The sequence below is a fragment of the Chelonoidis abingdonii genome, chromosome 22 (genome assembly GCF_003597395.2).
Source record: "Chelonoidis abingdonii isolate Lonesome George chromosome 22, CheloAbing_2.0, whole genome shotgun sequence".
NCBI classification, from domain to species: Eukaryota; Metazoa; Chordata; order Testudines; family Testudinidae; genus Chelonoidis; species Chelonoidis abingdonii.
This window is the reverse complement of record NC_133790.1, coordinates 13,475,977-13,497,146: the sequence shown is the minus strand read 5'-3', so window position 1 is coordinate 13,497,146 and position 21,170 is coordinate 13,475,977. Positions and strand designations below refer to the sequence as shown.

The window sequence follows — 21,170 nt, the reverse complement described above, 5'->3', positions numbered from 1 at the left end:
TAAATAGCTTCAAGACAAGACTGAATCCACTCTCACCTTGACAAACTAGAGAATGCAAACAGTGAGAAGGATTGGATGAGAAAATGGGCAACATAAACAGCATTTTATTTTTGTACTTCCAAGCAGTTCAATCAACACAGTGAGGTTCAATATTTTATTATTTGTGTTCAGCTTCAGTGACCTATGAAAAATACTGCTAATATTTGCAATACTGCTAATATGAAGAGATAAACAAAGCAAATATATTAAAAAAAGCAACAGTTCTCCTCTACTACGATATATTAATGCTACACAGTTTCACACATTAGAGAAAGATGCATGGAGACATGCTGGTCTGATTTCAAACAGCTGTAGGCCACACTGCTAACGCTTCCCTCTAGCTGAACATACTTTAAGTGGAAGATTCAAGAAATGATATTTAAACTCTTACAAGTCTCATCCCTCTCTGAATTGTAATGGTCTCTTTCTCCTCTGCTCCTTTCATTTCACGTTGTTTTGGAATAAAACTGTAGATATTTAATAGATTTACATTATACAAACTTTATTTTGCACAAATATAAAAAAGGAAGCAATAATACAGAACATATTTATTTTTTACTGTATATTTAATAAATCTTAGAAAAATATGTTTTGTCCATTTGATTTTATGTATAATACCATTTTTGAAAATTAACTTAAAGATATGAAAGTATTAAAAGATAAAAGTACAAAGAAGAGCATGACTGCAACATTAAAATGGTATTCTATTTAGTAATCTTTAGAACTGAAGCGAGTGTTGCTCCTCCATACTATCCTGCAGAAAACAGCAATCTGTCATTTGCTGTATTAGATGTACATCAAAAAAAATCCAGAAAGTGAACTGTTAATTGAGGTATTTCATTCTGAATAAAACAACTCTCTGATTTAAACTTTAATCCAAATAAAAATAATTACTTTATGGTGGAAATAAAGAAAGAAGGAGTAGAATAGGAAAGCACAGAACTTCTGTGAAAACCAGAACCCTCCTTCAGGGGAGGCACTGAAAGTCCACTTTGTTCAGGCCTCTAGGGAAGACGTGTTTGATGGGATGCAGATATGATGGCTTTGTTGACTACTTTATTATTTGTGTGGAAAGTCGGAGTCTAAGTCTGTTACAAGTTCGTGACCTACAAACTATTTGCTTTATTTGGCATCCATAGTTCAGAACGGGCAATTACAAAAAAGCCTCAAAATAAATTACAAACATTTTCTACTCTTTCAAAAAAAAAAAAAAAAAAAAATAAGTCCAGGGGATTTTAGGTCAAATGTTGCAGATAAGAAAAATAAGACCCTGAAAGTGGAAGCAAAGTTATACTAAAGAAGTTTAGGCTACCCCTTGACACTAGCAAAGAGTTGTAAATTTGTAATTGTGATTAACTGGCTTTTTAAAGTAATGAGCTTGTTATGTACTTTTCCAAAACAGAACTAGATTAAAATCGCTTTCTTTAAAGTGATTGCCAAAGTTCACATTAACAGGTTACACTGGTGTATATAGTCCAGTAACTAAATTTCTGCTCCATGCTGACTTGTAAATAGGGCATGTTTACAATTCACAGGTCAACATTAAGGGAAACCTTAACTGCACCATTCTGTTGAAAGTTCATAGCACGGTAAAATACAGCAAATTACAGAAGATAGATCTTTTCATCTGCTATAACAACTGTCTTCCCTTTTCCAAGAAAATCTACTTTGCTACCTCCGTTTGTTTCTACAAAAGTATTTTGCGCAAGGTACATTTAAACAAGTTCACTGTCAGGATTCCATTTTAATGAACTGCCTTAGGAACATCTGTTTCCCTTCAGCAGTACTGACTCTCAAAATGCAGTGCAAGATCTGATGCAATGTACTCTAGCATTATAAAACTTTACAGTTATTTAAACTTAGTGAAAGAAGAATTGGGGGGGGGGGAAGGGAAGGATGGGAGGTGTTATGTTTTCTTTTTGACAGAAATCATACCATTATTTAAGGAGGGCTTTTTAAAAGATGTTTAAACAAAAAAAAAATGGTTTTTAGAAGTGCCAAACACTGATTTTCAGGGGCACTCACACTGCCCGGGTCCTGCCCACCGGTCCGGGGGCCTCTGCATTTTAATTTAATTTTAAATATAGCTTCTTAAAACATTTTAAAAACCTTATTTACTTTACATACAATAGTTTAGTTAATTATTATAGGCTTATAGAAAGAGATCTTCTGAAAACATTAAAATGTATTACTGGCACGCGAAACCTTAGAGTGACTAAAGGAAGACTCGGCACACCACTTCTGAAAGGTTACCGACCCTTAATGTAATTGAAGACTAACATAATGCCCTGCAGAAAGCGGCCAAATTAATTTGCACCGGTAGTGGTTTTATGACAAGTTGGTTGGCTTTTTATGGGGTGCAGGCTACAAGTCGAGTTAGTAAAACTTGACAGCTGCTAACAATCACTCTGTGCAGCCTGTGTTATTTTGTAATGTCGCTGTTCTCACTTGAGCTGAGTTAACTCTGCAGTGAAGACATAGCTAGAGATAGATCTCATAATGCTGCTCTGAAGTGAGCTGATAATCATGTGGCTGCTTTACAGATTTCATCAAATTGCTCAGGCCTTTTCAGACCATAAAATGACCACTAATCTTGACGAATATGTCCTAATTCCCATGGAGGTTATAAACCTTTTGCCTTGTTTTCCAAGAGGCATTCAGATCTACTTAACAGAATAGGAAGCGTTTCCCCATGCATCTACACAGAAAGGGGGGGGGATTTCAAATATTCTGAACATCAGGAAGGAAGGTGCAGGCTAAGCCAGGAATTTTATTTTTTCTGAACACTGGAAAATAGGAGTAATATTTCCTGAGAGGAAATTAATTCCTTATCCACCTTCTATGAAACTCTGGTCTGCACACACCTTCAAAATTATCTCTGTGAAGGACTTACGTTCAATACAGCTACAATAGCTCAGATAATCTCTGTGCCAAGTTACATTGATCAGAAAGGCAACAACATGGAAAATGAATAGAAATGATGGTCTCAAACTGATGTGATATCAGAGTACTGAAAAGCAAGTTACGTTTCAAAGAAGCATACCTTATTTTTAAGTCAAAAGGTTCTACTTGATTCACAAAGAGACACTTGGTTAACTTTGATGGTCCTGCTGAGTAAAAGAAACCTGCAACAGATAACCTGCAGTGATTGACAGAACTTACATTGAGTACAATGGTCAATCTGTGTGTAAGAACTTCAAAGTAACTGATAATGTGACTTTGTTGGCATTTATATTTCTGCCTTTTTATATACATATATAAAAAATTCCAAATCCTTGTTGATGCTTCCATTACGTAGTCGATACCATCTTTTCCAGTGATTAAAATGACCTTATACTTTGTTCAACTCTCTCAAACTGCACAGCCTACTTGAGAAAGACCGAGTTCTAATAAAGTATTGGATCTTGCACTGAACAATCTCTGCCACTAAGAGTCTGAATATATAGAAAGGTCTTGAGTTTTCTTGGTACCAGTGGCATCAACTCAGTTGCTTCATTATGGTTTCTCTCCAGTGTACACAGAACGAGTAGGCACACAAAGCTGGAATTTCCATTTGGTTAATTTTGGTTTCTATGTCTTTTCCTTCCAACGAACTTCTTCATTTCTGAACTCTCTTCTGATATAATTCTACCAAGGGGTTTTCCCACAGAACCACTCTCTGGCTAAAGATACTTGACGCTTCACTTCCCTTGCATCATGGTGGACCTGCTCAGTTGGCATGTCAGACTTCCCTCAGATGCGTAAAGCCACTGGTGGACAACACATGTTTTTCTTCCCATTTAACTGCCAGCCTCGCCCTTCTATTGTACAGAACTTCTAAGTGCCCTCCACAGTCGACCTATAGATCTGAAAACATGCTGTTCAACATTTTTGGGGCATGTTTTATTAAAGTTACTGGAATGAGAAAGCCAATCCAGAATTATTGCCTTTGAGTCTAGAAAATTGCTGCTTTGGAGGTTCTCCAGAGAAGTAACTATGTATTTATATGGCTCCTAGCATTATACTATTCCAGTACCTTCCAAAGAGAAACAATCTGCTTATTGCTACACAGCAAGCAGGAGAAAAATCTATAAACAACTCTGTTTGTATACGTGTGCACATTGTCCATACACGTAGAAATTAAGGGACACCTAAACTAAAACAGAGTTTTACAATAATTCTGAAAGTCCATTGTCATTCTTCACTCCAGTATGAGTGAACTCAGAAGTTTAGGTCCACTTCCTGTGAAAGTTCTTTTTCCCCACATTTATGAGTTTTCACTGACAGTTCTATTGTTTTAGTGGAACATAACTATCATGGGAAGTCGTCATCATGAAGGGAGGACCAATTTCCCAAGCAGCCTGGGCCAATCCCTTGTAATAGTGCTATGGCGCAATATGTTCACAGAGACCTGTATTGCTACGTGAATAGGCTGATGGATTTATCAGCTGAAGATATGAGGATGGATAGCATCTTCATTCCAAGATGAATCACTCTGCATCGGTAGCACGCTCATCTGACCGGAGATGTGTTGATTATGAACATGATCTTTACTTGATTCTGTGTAAAGTTAATATCAAAACAGCATAACCACCCAGATATTCAATGTGCGACCCGCTCTGGTAACACAGCATCCTTCCTGAAATTCAGACGTGGGATCAGTCCTTCAGAACAACATTGTGAGTCTCTAGTGAATCCTGGCATGCAGAACCACTAATCATCTCTTTCTTCTGATTGAGCCCCGACTGAAGAACTGGAGGACCAGCATTGGTAATAGCTTTCCTCAGTCTTTGTATTCTCTAAGGAAAGAAAGGGTCTTTCACTCCATGAATCTCCCAGCTAGGTGAGACTGAACAAATACAAATAATATAGTAAGTAGGATTGTATCACCATGGGTAATAAATGTTCCCTAGCAAATGGAAAGGGTCCTAATAGCTGTGAACAAAAACTTTCAAACATGAATAAGTTGTAAATTGCAGCGCTGACACATTCTGAATCTATATAAATCTCTGATTCAAGGCCTAAATCCTAGCCTCAGTGCACAATCAGCCAAGCTGTGCATCTTTCTGGCTCTGTTTCATCCAACTTGTGGCTGTCTGGTTGTTAACCGGATTGAGAAACCTTACAAAATATGACTTTCTTCTGTGACAGTATTTTTCTTCTTCAGTTGTCTATCTTGGTGACATACTAAGATTCTGCGTTTTCTGAATATCTGTTTCTCCATATGCTTGGTAATGATTCTCACTGAAAAGTTACTTACCTTAAACTTAGCTGACACCATAGCAATTTTGATGGTGGCTGTGGTTTGCTGCTCCAGGCCAATGGGGGCAGCGGGAAGGGGTGTGGGCTGAGGGATGTACTGGCCGCCACCTCCCACCACCGCCATTGGCAGTGGGAGCTGCGATTGGCCAAACCTGCGGACACGACAGGTAAACAAAACTGGCCCAGCCCACCACGGTGCTTACCCTGGCAAGCCGCGTGCCAAAGGTTGCCGACCCCTGCCATTGCTTCTCAGATAATGACCGTACGTAGTTACTGTTCACCTCACAAGGCTGTACAAAATTCCCCCATGTGAGGCAGAGAACGCAGATGAACCACAGACTTGTTATTGACTGCCTTGGATTTTTCAAGAGATTTAGGCATACATGTTTTCATCAAGTCACAGCATCACTACAAAGTGCTCACACTGAGAAAAAGTAAGGCTTCCTTTGGAAAAGAGCCTTACTTGAAACTATTTTTTACATATATACAAATGTTGATGCTATTTACTCGGACGGCTGATAGCCACTTGTCTCATAGTGATTAAAAACTAGTGCTAAATAGGCAGAAGACGAGAGAAAGCTCTTGCAGGCCCTGCCTTGAAAAAAACAGAAGAAAAACGTATTAGAAAATAAGGGGCAGGCAGGCCCTACAGTGACTCTGCCATGGATTGAGAGTTCAGTCCCAGTAAAGTGTAAGAACGTACACAACCTTCTACAGGGATCTACAGAAAGGATTTAATAGGAGAAACTTTAAAAAACATTACAGACCAAAGTATAAACAGACAAATGCCAGGAAATGTACAGATCAAGAGCTCTTTCTTCAGCCCTGATTAATTCCATCATCCATTTTTATTGCCTGGGTCTCAGAACACCAGGCTCTCTCACATACTGCAGTAAGCAATCATTTTCAAATTGCTAAGTAATGTAGTGACATTCATAGATGCCCCAACTGATGATGGTAAAAATCAGGAGTGCTGAGACACTCAAGACAGCAATATTTTTAAAGCACACAGTGGATTTTGTTATAAATGCAAAGTATTTTTATTGAAAATTAAATAAAAGACTACAACTCTGAATGTCATGGTATCTGCCAGTTACAGACTCCTGTAATGGCACTTTAAAGAAAAACAATTTCAAAAAATTTAGGACGAATTTTAAAAATCATTTATTAATAGACTACAGATTATACATCTTAATTTTTCAAAATTCTTCTGATACAATTGTAGGAGGGTTTTTCAGCTGCCCTATTTATGTTTCCAGGGGTCTTTTCAGTTAGTCAGTTTCCTCCTACTGATTATAAACAAAATGCATAAAAAACTTATTTTAGTTTTTCTAATTTCTTGAACTTCAGTTCTTAGCTGTAACTTTTCAGATAAATATGATTTTCAAACATAATGTAGCCCTTCAAGCCAATTTTAAGTTTAGTTTACGTAACTATTTTGCATTTATTTCATTTGATGTGTTTTTAAAATAGTGAAACAAACATTCTTCCAGCTTTCATATAAAATCCTTACTAGTTAACGGAGTCAATGAGGGCTTGATGACATCTCCAACATAAGACACAACCATCTTCCCTAAACTACCGTCATAACATGAGAAAATGAATGCCAAACGATGACAACTATAGACCATATTATTAGAGTAATGTGCATAAATGAACTGGTAGACCCAGTGTGTATTACTGAATTTTGTGAATAAGAACACAATCAAAAAACAAACATAATGCATCACCAAGTTTACTGTTTCTTTATCTTGACAATTATGGTACAGTATGGTATGGTATTTCACAGTAACTTGGGAAAAGTAGATTATTTTTTCAAAATATTAATCTTAAGATGAGAACTCACTGAAGCATCTTCTATAAGAGCTTTGCTGAGATGTTACCAACTTTTTAAAAAAGCCCTCAAATTATGACATGCACATTTTAGTGAAGTATGGATTCACAACTTGCAACTGTAAAAGTAGTAAGGGTAGGTGAAAGTGCTTTTACCATTCCCTACCAATCCCCAATGTTTATTTTGATTCCTCACCTCTTTCTCTGGAGGCCTGCTGCTCCTCCTCCTCCGTGGGTTGTGAAGGATCATAATAATCACTGCCATAACTGAATCCCACGGCATTATAGGTACCATCTTCTGCTAAAGCTTCACTCAGTCTCTTATATTCTTCCTCTTGAAGAAAAATGAAAATTCTAATTACTACTATGAAATAATTAATCTACACTATTTCTTAAAAAAAAACAAAAAAACACTATACCAATGTTTTCAACCTAACTTTTAGATAAAAATTGTGTTCTTCACACTTTAGGCATAGTAATTTTTGCCAGCAAGTTTGTGAAAACCAAAGATAGCAGAATGCATGTGCCTTTTGCTGGTCATTTCCTCCTGCTGAGATAAAGATTTTTGTGGTTATACAGTCTAAGATAATTAAGGAAAATGCAAGAATGTTCAGTTATACAATACTGTTAAAGAAGAACAGTTAAAAGGATGGTGGGGGGTGTTTTGTTTTTTCAAATCCCAGTCTGCCCTCAAAATCTGGGCAATTTCTGTGTGGATCTATATATAAACTATCCTGAGGTCCTCTCAGATAGGCAAAGACTCCTGTTTTTCGAATCCACTGGGTACTGTCAAGATAATATCAGAAAGAATGAGTATAAAATGAGTGGGAGTAAATTTAATGTTTTAATTATTTAAATTTAATTAAATGTGTTCTAACTCAGGAAAGTTTCCTTGAGCAATACCTTGCCTCGCCTCCTCCTCAAGCAAGTCCGTATGCAAGGCTAAATACCTCTCTTCATCACAGAGGGCATCTATTCTAGCCTCCTCTTCAGACAATTGATAATCTCTGTTCCATGTGGAATATTCAGCATCATATTCAGAGAGGTCATGGAGGTGACCACGTCCATCATACCTGCAAGATGAAAAGGCTGGTCAATGCAGAAAACTTAGGGTTTGGGTTTGTGTGACTACTTAAAAATACTTACCAATTAAAATGAAAAAAATACTAATATGTTAAAACGTGCCTCGTTTTAGAAGTTACATTTACTCTTTGCTACTCATTTCACACCAACTATCAAAATGAAATATTTTAATAGTCTAAATTCCTCTCTAGCAGAATAATAAAGAGTACAATTAAAGGCAAAAGTATCCTTTAATAGTTTACATGGGATCAATTTCCTTAACAGTTCTTACCGTATATGGTTCAACCAACCATTCAATGTCACTTGCAAAATACTTTTTCTGGAAAGTCAAATAGCTTACATTCACACAAACCCGAATACATAAATACCTATCCGTAAGAACCAAACGGTCGAAATTTTCTCGCTTCTTTCTGCTAGTCCCGAACTCTCAGGAGAAATCTTCACCAAAGAAACTTGCGTCCATTGGAGGTAAAATCATGGCTAGGCTCGGCCCCTAGCCATTTGGCTGAGGAAATAAGTTCTGGGTTATGTGATAGAGAGACAAACATACATAGGAACAGTAACATATACATGCAATTTAAGGAGGTTCACCATAAAAAATGGCACCAATAACCAACGATGTGATTTCATCTCCTAAGCAGAAATGGTTTTGTGCACAGAAAAAGTGCTGCATTAACATAACATTTGACATATTTCTCTGTTACGTATCAATATTAGAAACCAATAGATAATAAAGAGATCGTAAACTTCACTCCGCTGGTTAGTCTTCACACACACAATTCTTGACTGAGCCATCTTGCTAAATCAAAAACAAAGGAAGTACATATAACTAATAGAAAACGTTACTGAGATATGTTGGTCTTGTTAATCAAGGTGTTTATCCACAGGCAAATTTGTGCCCCAGTCTTCCCACAGTAATAGGCTTTCTTCAACTGGGGAAAAAGATCTCATGCTGTTGGGGATAAAAATCTGAATTTCCAAAGGAGCTGATAAGGTTAGTGCATAATGTTTCATCTTTTGTTCATAAATGCAAACCTCCTTAACTTACAAATGTAGATTGTTATTGGTTTTAAATGTTATGTATACATATATGCACATACTTAGAGTTTGCTCCCAACAATTTCTGCAGCTGTTCTATCTCAGGCTATTGCTATACGAAACCACAACAGCCTTAATTTACACCACAGAACTGGCTAATGAAATTTCTCATCACAAAAATAAAACTACTGTACCATTAGATGACAGGCCCCATTATGAAGATTAAAATTCCATATCAACAATAACGTACCACTGTAATACACATTGATTAATTTCTGCTCTGTTTTCCAATTTAGATGTTTAACTTCAATCAGCAAAATCATAAATGGGAAAGACCTGTTATGTTAACTACTCCAAACAAGACATCATGAATCTTTTCAGCCCAGCCCAGTCTCACATAATGGGGTTCCAACCACTTGCTTTCAGTGAAGATTTATTCCAATCAAGTAAATGTGGTTGTGAACCTAGGATCTGGAAATCACATGTAACCAATGAAAGAGGCCTAATGAAGCGGGAATTGAGGGAGCAAATGCCTACAGTATGTGATGTGATTGATCCTTTTCAAATCAAAGCCCTTCAGGTTTTCCCACTTGAGTCTTCAGGTCCAACCACAACTGCTTAAAGTACTGTGCTTTTCAAGCCCCCATAAAATAGTCCTGACCTAGTTCTCCATCCCCCCCTCTCAAGAACCACTGAAAAGCAGGTTTTGAATTAATTCATTCCTCCATCTGATCCTGAGTTGCTGAATCTATTTTGGGGGGGGGGGGGGGATCAAATAGCCAGATCCTGTTAATTCCTCAGACTATGAGCTGCTAACAATCACATAAACAATCAAAAAAGCAACTTTTTTTAGTTGAGGTTAGAAGTCTGAAATTCCTGGGAAGGAAAGCTAATTGGCCTAACTGCCACAACTCATGGCATGACAAGGGAGCAATCAGGCCAAGGAATCAGCATTTTATGGTCTAAATTAAATGGAGAAATTCAGCTCAGCCTAATCTCCCTCTCTGTGCAAATAATCTCTCTCACTTCTTGCTTATGGACCCCACGACTTAAGTTTCTAATTTAGCATTCCTTTATAGCAAGAGACCCCCTTGTTTTGAGGTGAAAAGCTGCCTGGGGGTTTGATTTGAAAAGGAGCATATTATCCCCACCCCTTCTCACATACACCCACCCTGCCAGGGGGAGGGGACCCCAGTAAATACCATCTGCCAGAGGAAAGGGAGAGGCTCCTAGTCCTGCCAGAGAGGGAGACTCCCATACTCTCCCTGCCAGAGGAAAGGGTTCCCCAGCATCGCCACGGGGACACCCAAGCCAACTGCCAGGCAGAAGGGCCTCCTCTTAACGCTGCCAGAGACGAAGCACTCCCCCACTCCTCCTGCCAGAGGGAGGCCCCCACACATCCCGAAGCACTGGGGGAGGGGCAGAAAGAGGCTATCACAGGAGATCTCGCAGCAAAGGCTGGGGGTTGGGTTGCACCGACCTATCGATCATGATCTTGGGGTCTCCCATCCAGGGAATGAGGTGCCGGCCCTGCTCCTGGTATTGGGCCTTCTCGTCGTCCCGGAACAGCTTGCAGGCATAGCCGAACACCAGCAGCTCCACGCGGCTGCCCCCACCGCCTCCTCCGGGGGGCCCCGGGTCCGCGCCCCCGCTGGACAACAACATCAGCGGCGGCGGCCCTGCCTCCTCCACAGTCCGGCGCAGCCCGCCAGTGCCTCCGTACATCACAGGAGGATGCGAGGGGAAGGTAGGAAGCGCGCTAACAGCGAACGAAGCGAGTCACCCCAGCTACTAAACTCCCCACGTCCACAACGCCGCGGTCGCCATCGCCCGAGACAAAATGGTGGCCGTTCCGCTTCCGGTCACAGGCGGGGTAAACAAACGTCTGCCTTCCGGTAAACAGCAGATTCGTCATAACTCAACAAGCAATGGATTAATCTTGCTGCGCGCCTTGGGGCCGAGTGTGGAAAGATGCAGCCAGGCAGCTGGCCAGGGGCAGGGAACTACTGGAGCAAGGCAGGGTAGCTATGACATGAGTGGCGAAACTGTCTACGGAAACCGCGGGGCTGGGCCGCGGGAAAGTGGAGCAAAGGGAGGGGAGCTAGAGAGGGGTGCAGACGGGGCTATGGGGGAGGGGCGGGGAGGGGCATCTGAGGGCGCGATGGGCCGGGAGGGCAGACAGGGCCATGGAGGAAGAGGCATCAGAAGCAGCAGTGGGGGGCAGGTGGGGGCTATGGGGAGGGACATCCACAGGGGAGCTGGGGGGGGTCAGTGGCAATGAGGGAGACAGGTGAGGACTCGGAGGGAGAGGTGGGGGCAGGTGGATGCTATGGGGAGGGGCATCAGGGAGCTGTGGGGGGTCAGTGGCAGTGGGGGCTATGGGGAGTGGTTGAGTTGGGGCAGGGGCAATATGGGGAGCAGTATCTAAGGGAGCTGGGGGAGGCAGTGGCAATGAGAGAGACAAGTGAGGACTCTGTGGGGGCATCAGAGGGAGCAGTGGGAGGACCAGTGATAGTGCAGGGGCAGCCAGGGCCATGGCGATTGAGGGGCTGGGGCACATTGAGTGCTGGGTTCCTGGACGCAGCCAGGTGAGGGTGCAATGGCAGTTGGGAGGAAGCTATTTCCCTGTGGCAGAGCAGTGCCCGGGTTTCACTGTTCCTGGAGCATGTGTGATGCCTAGAGACTCTTATGACCAGGCTGCTGGGGAAATTGCAAAGTCCGGCACTCAATAGTTAGGAAATGCCAGTGGTTGCCTATGCAGCCTGTTTGTCCTTGTTCCTGCCCCCAGCCCTGACACCTGTCCCTTCCCTCTGCCCCACATGCACCAGTTTGTCCCTGTCACAGCACAATCCTGTCTCTTCCCACCTATTTCCTCATCATTGTCCCATTCTCTGTCTGATCTCAGGCTCCTTGTCCCAGTCTTCCTCCTCCATGCTGCCGAGCCCATGGGAGCGCATTGAAAACCCAGGAGAGAGAGTTTCTGTGGTCTCAGTTCCTGTGCATAGCAGAGTATACCAACTGCAAGAAAAGTCTTGCATCTCTGGGCAGGGTTATGGTTAGTGTAGATGGAAACTTCAGAAAATGTATATGCCAAATTATAATACGTTTCTTTTGAGCATGTGTAAACTGAGATATTTTTCAAAGTTTTGTAACTTGCCCAATTTGGGTGAATTTTCTTGGATACACCACAAGGCATCCTGACTAGGGTTGCCAGGTGTCTGATTTGCGACCAGAACACCCAGTCAAAAAGGGACCCTGGGGGTTCCAGTCAGTAGTGGTGACCGGGCTGTTAAAAGTCCGGTTGGCAGTGCAGCAGGGCAGGCAGGAGGCTCCAGAAACGCAGACAGCATATCTGGCTCCTAGCCGGCAGGACGGACAGGGAGGGTCCATGCGCTGCCCCTGGCTGCAGGCACTGCCCTGAGGGCCAGCTCCGCAGTTCCAATTGGCCGGGAACCATGGCCTGCTGGCAGAGGCAGCATGGGGAGCCCTTGGCTGCTCCTCCTAGGAGTCAGAGGGACATGTCACCACTTCCCTGCCGCTGCCTGAGGTCAGCGCTGCCCAGAGCCTGCACTCCTCATCGCCTCCTGCCCCCCAGCCCAGAGCCCATACCCCCTACCATACCTCAACCCTTGGCCCCAGCCCTGAATCCCCCTCCTGCACACCAAACCCCTCGGACCCAACGTGGAACCCTTTCCTACACCCCAAACCTCTCATCCTTGGCCTGCACTGTCATCTGGAGCCCTCAGCCCCTCCCGCACCCCAACCCCTTGCCCCAGCCTGGAGCCCTCTCCTGCACTGCAAATCCCTCATCCCTGTCCCTACTCTGAGCCCTCACCCCTCTCACATCATAACCCCCTGCCCCAGCCCAGTGAAAAGGAGTGAGTGAGTGAGCGAGCAAGGGTGGGGGAGAGCAACGGAAGTGGAGGCAATGGAGTGAGTGGGGGCAGGGCCTCTGGGCAAAGGGGTGGGGCAAGGGTGTTCGGTTTTCTGCAATTAGAAAGTTGGCAGCCCTAACTCTGACACTAGGGCAATCCGACCTGCCAAATTTCAAGTCCTTGCACCAAAGCATATAGGCTAGAGCTTCTCAATTAAACAGTTATAAGAATTATTTTAGCATGGAGAAAACAACATGTTTTTCCTTAATCTCATTTGTGGAAACAATTGAACTATTTTTGTTGAAACTCAAAAAAAATTCAGCTGAAGTAGATATTCAAAATGGAAAATTTCAGTCCCAATGATTAAATTTTGGTAAAATTATAATGTCCTATGATGGGAAGTGTGAGGCAAACTTAATTACAAACAGTGCTACCAGTTCTGCCCATAACAACAGCTCATTGACTTCCTTGTACTTACTGTAGCTAAAAGATTTAATACATTATTTAAAGATTATGTGGTGCACAAATATTGACACAGAGCTGAGTAGGGCTGCATCTCTGAGTATGAAGGAAGCCTGCCAAAATGTGAATTTACTTAAGGAGAAATCTAGAAAATCCCCTGGGCACTTCATCTGCTTCTGTAGCCATGAAATTGAATAATAATACATTGTGTTTCTATAGTGCCTTTCAGAGTGCATTACGAAACCTAATTAAGCTTCACAATCCTCGATTTAGTTAAGTAAGATGCACATATAATTTTATATACATGTATAATTTCACCAAGCCCTGAAAAGCAGTCACATGGTCGAGTGAGCAGTCAGTCAAACTCCTCCTAACAGGAGCAGGTAGACAGTGATTTGCCAGAATTGCTGTCGTCATCCTTATCCTTGGAGTAGAGGGTCTTTAGGTGTTTGATATGCTCTCTGCACTGGACACCAGTCAAGTTGATTCCGACCTCTGCCAGCCTTTTAGAGAAGTTCTCAGACACGTGAGGATTTTGAATGCTTTTCTTAAAATCATTTTCTTTGCATGATTCACACTAGTGGTTAACCAGATCCCTGGGGTGCTCCTCTGGCTAGATAGTAGGGCACTGGAAAGGCATCTTCTAGGGTACATCTACACTGCCCATTCTTTGTGCCCACTGCTCTACCTAGCATGGGTTTAAATAGCAGTGCAGATGGTAAGTTGAGGTGAGTAGAATAAAGACATGCCTGAACTCTGTGGGTATGTACCCTACACGCTTCTCTACATGCCCAAGCAGTGCATCTCCTAGCTACACTGCTATTTTTAGAAGTATTGTGTGTCCTGCTGCCAAAGCCTTTCCCCACTGCAGGGGAAGACTCCAGCAGTGGGAGAAGTCTCTGGCATGGGGAGACAGAGGGGAAAGGCTCTGGCAGTTCCCCATGGTACTTGCCATGTGCTATGATGGAACATAGCTAGCAGAAGCCATTTGTTGACATCTACACCATTCATGACTATTTTACCCTGCAAACTTAAAGCATTGGTTAAACATTTTAGCCTCATAGTAAGCATATGGCAGAACCAGGAAATAATGAACAGCTAAGGCAATTTTCTGAGGGCCAATATGTGGGATCCATCCATCTGACACTTGCTCTGCAGAAAGGGGGATCAGTGGCCTCTATAACGCAATCCCATTTCATTCTGATCCTGAAGAGGGTATTAACTTAGTGTCTGAGAACGTCACAATTGTTATCATGTTTCTCCTTACAACGCTGCTATGAGTTAGGAAAGAACTGTTACCCCCATTTTACAGATGGGGGATCAAGGCACAGAGAGACTAAGGGCTTGGTTCGGAAAGGGGACTTATATGTGTCAATGCCTAGATCCTAGGTGACCTGCCATCCAGTGGAATTCACAGTCCTGAGTTAGGCACCGAGGCTCCTCATACAATTCACAGAGATCATCAGGTACCTGAGAAAGGGATTCACAGAAATCTGAGCTGGAAGCCAGCTAAGCTAGCCAGAACTATTGGGCAGAGGAAAAGGGCAAGGCTTAGGTCCCTGATCAGGGAAAGTACTTGGGCACCTGCTATCTCTGCTCAGAATTCACAGCCATGAACCCTCTCCTGGAGTGAGGCAGCTAAGCCAGGTTAGCCGTTCCTCATGAAAAACAAGAGAGAGACATACCCACCCAATTTTAGCAAATAGCCCAATGGTTAGAGCACTCCCAGGGGAGGTGGAAGACCTGTTTTCCAATCCCCACTTTGTCTGCTTTGGAGCAGAGACTTGGATCCACTTCTCCCAGGTGAGTGCCTAAACCACCAGACTACCAGGTATTCTGGGGTGGGTCTTCCTCAGTCTCTCCTGCTGCAGTTGTTCCATTCTGTATACTAATTAAATATTCATTGGATGAGAAAGAGAGAGAGTGTCTCTATAGCCTGATGGACAGGGTCTTCCCCTAGGTTATAGGAGAGTCAGGCCAAGTGCCTTCTCTAATGAAAATTTATACAAAGTGAAACAGCTTCATCAGGAGAGCTAGAGAGCATCCCACTTTGGAATACCTTGTAGCCTGATGGTTATGGCATGCAGCTGGGAGGTGAAAGACATGCTCTAACTCAGACAGAGTGGAGGGGTTTAACTTTGGGCCTTCTCTAGCCACTGAGCTATGTGGTATTCTGCAGTGCACACAGCAAGTTGCAAAAATTCCCAGCCAGGTTGTCCCCTGCTGTCTGGTGTGTGTTAGGCATGCTCCAGGCATGCCCACTGAACAGATCCCAGCCAGTGAGTTAGGCAGGGAAATGCCTATAGTTTTAGAATCCCATTGGGGGCATAAGCATGAATTAAGTGCCAAGCAACTTGGTGGTATCAGGACTGAGGTGGCTTTGCACATACCCCGTGGCAGAAAATTAAGGTGCCTAGAGAGAACTACGTGGAAAAAAACATAGGCACATCTTGAGCAAATGTCTTGCCTAAGATCACATAGAAAGAATATAGTGAAGGTGGGGGTGGACCCAGGGTCTCCCAATTCCTGTGCTAGCACTGTAACCATTAGGCAGACTTTCAGGGCTCTTAATGTACCAATGCTCTTGATGCTTTTCCATTGGGTAACAATAATTTTTCCTTCAGCATTTATAATGAAGTTTAAAGTTAATCTGACTACTTTTATTTTCTTCTTTGTGTGCACCAGCATCAGCACTGATGTTAAAAATTCCAGGGAATAGAATTGATGTCACTGGCCAAATTACTGCAGTCTTGGAAAACAGTGATGCAGAACAGATATCGGAGTAGACCAACGAACCACATTTATTAAGGAGAAGAGCTAAACAAACCACAGGATACAGTGTCTACAAAATCCACAACACAGACAAACTGCTTAACTTTAGCAGACTGTAACTCAATACCAATGGGAGAAGATACTCTGAGGTAAACTACAGGCTTCTGCCACAAAGCCTTTATATAGCAAAATGCCCATGCTGCCTCAGTTCCTGATGATTATCACAGCAGTGTTATATCTTAAATTAGCCCCAGTTGGCCTTGTTGGACCTCAAGAAGCCAATTATCGACAGAATTAGTTTCTCTCTTGCTGGATGAAGTTGGGATAAGAATATTTATTATTTTCTCCAGCTTGTCTTAGGTAAGATATCCTACTTTCATTTACTTGGCGGGAGAGAAGCAATAAAATAAGTTAAAATAAAGTTTCCCTTTCTGAGGCTGACACCTGTCTCTTCTCCCTAGTTTAGCAGAGATGGACATGGCCCTGTTCAGTTTGCCATTAAATCAGAGGAACTAAGGGTTTCCTGTGTGCTTGCAAGGAGGTTTCAAAAGAAAGCATGCCGTGTTGATAATTAACCATTGTTTGTACCCTATCCATATCATATGCACTCTCACACTCTATAAGAAGGAATTCTTGGTGTAGATAAGTAATTAAATAAAAGCTAATGCCAGGCTTTAGGTAAGGAGTGACATTCTCATCCTGTGTCTTCGTAGGCTCTCGTATCAGGGATCCTCTAAAAAGGAAAGCTAAGGAGAAACTGCATTTCTTGTTATGCAGAACTATCCCCCCCACCCCATACAAGTAAAAAACAGTTATCTGTGTGTTTTGCTTTCTGTAAATAGTACTTTAATGCTGGCTGTTGATTAATAATCCAAGCACCATACAGTGGTGCACAAAGCAGAGAAAGACATTCTGTTCCAAAGTCATGTCCCCCAAATTAGACTGATAATGCAATTCAAATACACAATACAGTGGATGATCATAGGCGGGTCCATTTCAGATTAATGCAGATTTCTCTTTTAAACATTTCTCTGATAGGTTATCATGGAAAGATTTAGTAGAAAAGGTGTGTTATGTGGGAAGATTTAAAGGAAGAGAGGGCAGTTGTATGGTGCATACAAATGGGGGTTCCAGCATAGGCAGTGTCATGAGAAAAGGTGCAGATGTGAAAACTGAGGAAAGCTACAAAAAGAACATTTAGGAGAGAGACGGGGTAGGCATGTAGACTGTTAAACAGGAATAGGAGGAAATACCTGGCAACTAGGGAAAGGCAGAGTTATGCAGGTGAGCACGGGAAGTTTCATCTTAGTGCAGAAGGTTGGAGGAATCTATGCTATATGGCAGAAGAGGCCAAACTGTGGTTCGCTAGCCACATGTGGCTCTTGTATCATTAAAGTGCAGCTCACAGCGCCCCACACACCCTCCAATTCTCCACCTACCAGACTGGGGTGGAGGTAGGGGCAAGCTCAGGACCTCTGCCTTGCAGCGGGATGGTGGGTCTTGGGGCTTCAGCCAGGGCTTGGGGATTCAGCAAGAACAGGGCTGAAGCCCCAACTCGTGGCTCCTGGCAGGTGTGCCCTGGCTCTCGAACTTCTGAAGATTGTCATATGTGGCTCAGAGGGCCAGTACGTTTGGCCACCCCTGATATATGGGAAGACCATAGGAGAGAGGAGGCTGCCTTGGTCAAAATGGGAGATAACCAAAGCATGGACAATGTTTTTTGGATGAGAATGTTGAAATGGTGTAATACTTTTCAGTAATATTATAGAATTAATTTAAAAATACTATAGATATTTAGACTACAAAAAAATGCCAGATTAGAATAATGTTGACAATCATCAGCTATTTGAAAATGTTTATATTGTTTTTTTTTGAAAGCAAGAGAAATCGGAATAAACAATCACTTCCTAGAAAAAGTGTTGATATGTGTTATAGACAACACCATGAATATATAATCTACAGTAGCCCATACTCTTCTTTGTTTTCTAAAGGTGTCTGTTTAGCTGAAGAGAAAGATTTCCTTTCCCTTTATCTCCTAGTGTCAGCACAACTAACAGTAAGTTGGGGGAGGAGATGCTTCCTGGTGCAATGGGCTCATGCACTTGCCTTTCTCCTTTGAAGACCTTTGTTTAAACCTGGTTCAGGATACATGAGGAAAAGCATTTTTCTCCAGTCTTGGTTCCCATTTGTTCACTTCAGAATTTGGCACAAGGAAGCATCATTAACAGGCAGTGTTAAAAAATAGCCCTGGGCTAGAATAGCAAGGGAGTTGTAGATTTGTTAAAGAAACTTGCCCAGAGGCTGCCTGTGTTAAAATCCCTCATTTACAAGGCTGCTAAACTTCTCATAATTCTATTATCAAAAAAGAAAAGTTTTCTAAATAATTCTGACTTTCTCAATAGAAGTTATAGCCACTTTTGCCAGTGCGGTAGGATCCACAACATAGCACATCCAAAAACATATCGGAATGAGATCACTTTTTCAATGCAGTATCACTGCATAAAGTGCATGATAGTAACAGGAGCACCCTGGGTAGATAAATTATGGATATTTTACCTACAGCAATGCGTGCTTGCCAGTGTTTAGGATCTTTTCCAAGTTACTGTTATGAATGTGCACTGATTCATGAGTTTAGCTGTTCTACCTCTTTGTTTCCGTGAGTTGTTACCTTTCATGTGCATCATGAGTCCCAGTGGATGAGGTCAAGATTCCATTTATTGATGTGTCTAAAGGGAATAATGAGTTCCAAAAACTCTGGATACAATTATAATTGTGTGAAATAGATAGATCTCATGTTACTTTGCCACAGATATAAAAATGTCTGTACATTTTTGCTACACCTTATCAACTTTCTTATGTTGCCTTCTCATTGGGTAGGACAGCGGTCCTCAAACTGGTCAGGACCCCAAAGTGGGTCGCAACCCAATTTTAATGGGTCACCAGGGCTGGCTTAGACTTGCTAGGGCCCAGGGCCAAAGCCCAAGTCTGAATGCTTCAGCCCTGGGCGGCAGGACTGAGGTTACAGGCCCCCTGCCTGGGGCTGAGTGGCAGTGCAGCTTTGGCTACCTTCCCCCCCAAACCCTGCGCCCTGGGAGTGGAGGGGGCTTGGGTGATCTCAGGCTTCGGTCCCCCCTCCTGGGGTCCTGTAGTAATTTTTGTTGTCCGAAGGGAGTTGCAGTGCAATGAAGTTTGAGAACCCCTGGAGTGGGGGGATTTTTCAGAGAAAACTTGGGATGGCGTGTGATATGGTGTCCACCTCCACACAAGGTAGCAGAGCAGGTTAAATTAAGATAATTAACCAGATGGGCTGTACCTGGGAAAGAGCCAGGGATTGAAAGCCTGACTGAAGATGAAGCCCAGCTGGCAAGGAACAGGCAGGGCTAAGATAAAGCCAGGAAGTTGACAGTAGAATGGGGCTCCAGTGAGTGAGCCTATAGCTGCTCTCTAGATTGTAGAGAGGGAAAGAAGGGACACTAGGTAGAGGTTGTGTAGGGAAAGGCTCAGAGAAAAGGCAGGAAGGCTTAAGGGAGTGCAGACTGTGGCTACTGATTAGAGGGTCTTTAAGATGGAACCTGAGGTAGAGTCTGGGCTTGGCTTCCCCTACCAGTCACTGGAGAAGTGGCACCATTGGAGAAGTGAAGGAAAGACTGCCATCTTGGAGGAAGAGACTTTGATACGTTCGGAAGGGGGAAAACACAGTGACTGAGCCAGAGGGCCAAGCATAAAGACACAGCACCCCAAGTCGCAGAGTGAGAGAGAGCGCAGTGACAGTGACTGCAGCAAGCAGCAGAAAGGGGTTTTGGACCAGAGTGGAGCTAATCCCGAAATGTGGCCAGAAGAAGGTGCACCAGTGGTGTGTGCACCCCATGACATGGTGATACTAGCATTATAAAATATTTGTATTAGAGTAGCACCCAGAGACCCCAATCAGGATAAATGATATTGTTCTCTTTTTCCCACCCACCCACCCCCCCACCCTTTTTTTCTAGCTTCATTCCAGGAATATTCTGGGCAGGCCTGCTCTTCCACTGCGTGCCTCCAGCCTGTCCTCTCCCACCCTGCTGCTCTTTCACATTTAAAGACCACAACTGAGAACCTTTCTAATGTCCAGACCCATACTCTGAATCTGAATACCTGGGCTGTTCTTTCCAAATGCTGGAATAGACAGGAGCTACAAAGCCTCCTCATAAGTCTGTGACTGGAAGAGAGCAATAGCAGCAAGCTGTTGAAAACCAGTGTGTGGTTTTTGTTTTTAACTACAATTAATATCTTCACTGCTGAAATGTATGACATCATTCTATGGATGCATGTTTGAAAACAATGAATTCTAGTTTACGCATACCCCTGGGAGTTGACATTTGGATTTGTTTCTGAGTTGCTTATAACACCAGTTTTCTTGTTTAGTTGTTTTTTTTCCAAACATGCTTCTCTACTGGACAATATATACTATGATTAGAGAATTTTCTGTTACATTGCACATAGCACTGGAAATAAACAGTTTTATAATGTATTCAATTTATAATTAAAACAAATACTTTATATTCAGCCTTCATCTTCTGGATCTGATTTTCTGTTACTATAGAAACACATGGTATTTACATTTTGGCAAAATCTCCATAATGAATGTGTGTGTTGTGTTATCAATGGATTGCTGCTTACATTCTGACTTTTTTAAGTAATGTTTTGTCTTGCACATACACATTCGGTAATCAGAATTAACTGCCTCTTGGTAGATAGCACAGCAATATGTTTAAGGGCACACTTTCAAAGTTGGTAACCCAGCTGTCTTGCCTCAAGGAAATTTTACATTAAATTCTATGTGCAACA

At 42.5% G+C, this 21,170-nt stretch overlaps 1 protein-coding gene and 1 long non-coding RNA gene across 14 annotated transcripts in view; one reads left to right on the top strand and one right to left on the bottom strand.

Moving 5' to 3' along the window:
- SFSWAP (splicing factor SWAP) overlaps positions 1–11,095 on the bottom strand; it is a 91,150-nt gene extending 80,055 nt beyond the window's left edge. For 3 of the 12 annotated variants that reach the window (XM_032805976.2, XM_032805977.2, XM_032805973.2), the window contains exons 1-3: positions 10,715–11,086; positions 8,017–8,186; positions 7,310–7,447 (exon numbers count right to left, since the gene is read on the bottom strand). In XM_032805976.2, the coding sequence (XP_032661867.1) occupies positions 7,310–7,447; positions 8,017–8,186; positions 10,715–10,959 (553 nt within the window). In that variant the 5' untranslated portion in view covers positions 10,960–11,086. Of the gene's footprint in view, positions 1–7,309; positions 7,448–8,016; positions 8,321–8,564; positions 10,663–10,714 lie in introns of those variants that run through there. The other 9 variants (XM_032805975.2, XM_032805979.2, XM_032805972.2 and 6 more) reach the window with 7 other exon arrangements.
- Positions 11,096–11,141: 46 nt separating this feature from the next.
- On the top strand, positions 11,142–20,895 carry LOC142045828 (uncharacterized). Of its 2 annotated transcripts, XR_012654715.1 has the most exons (3): positions 11,142–11,255; positions 16,257–16,492; positions 20,359–20,895. It is a non-coding gene; the product is annotated as an uncharacterized LOC142045828 (long non-coding RNA). The 2 variants fall into 2 exon arrangements; XR_012654714.1 differs by lacking the exon at positions 20,359–20,895 and having other exon boundaries at positions 16,257–18,714.
- Positions 20,896–21,170: the final 275 nt, after the last annotated feature.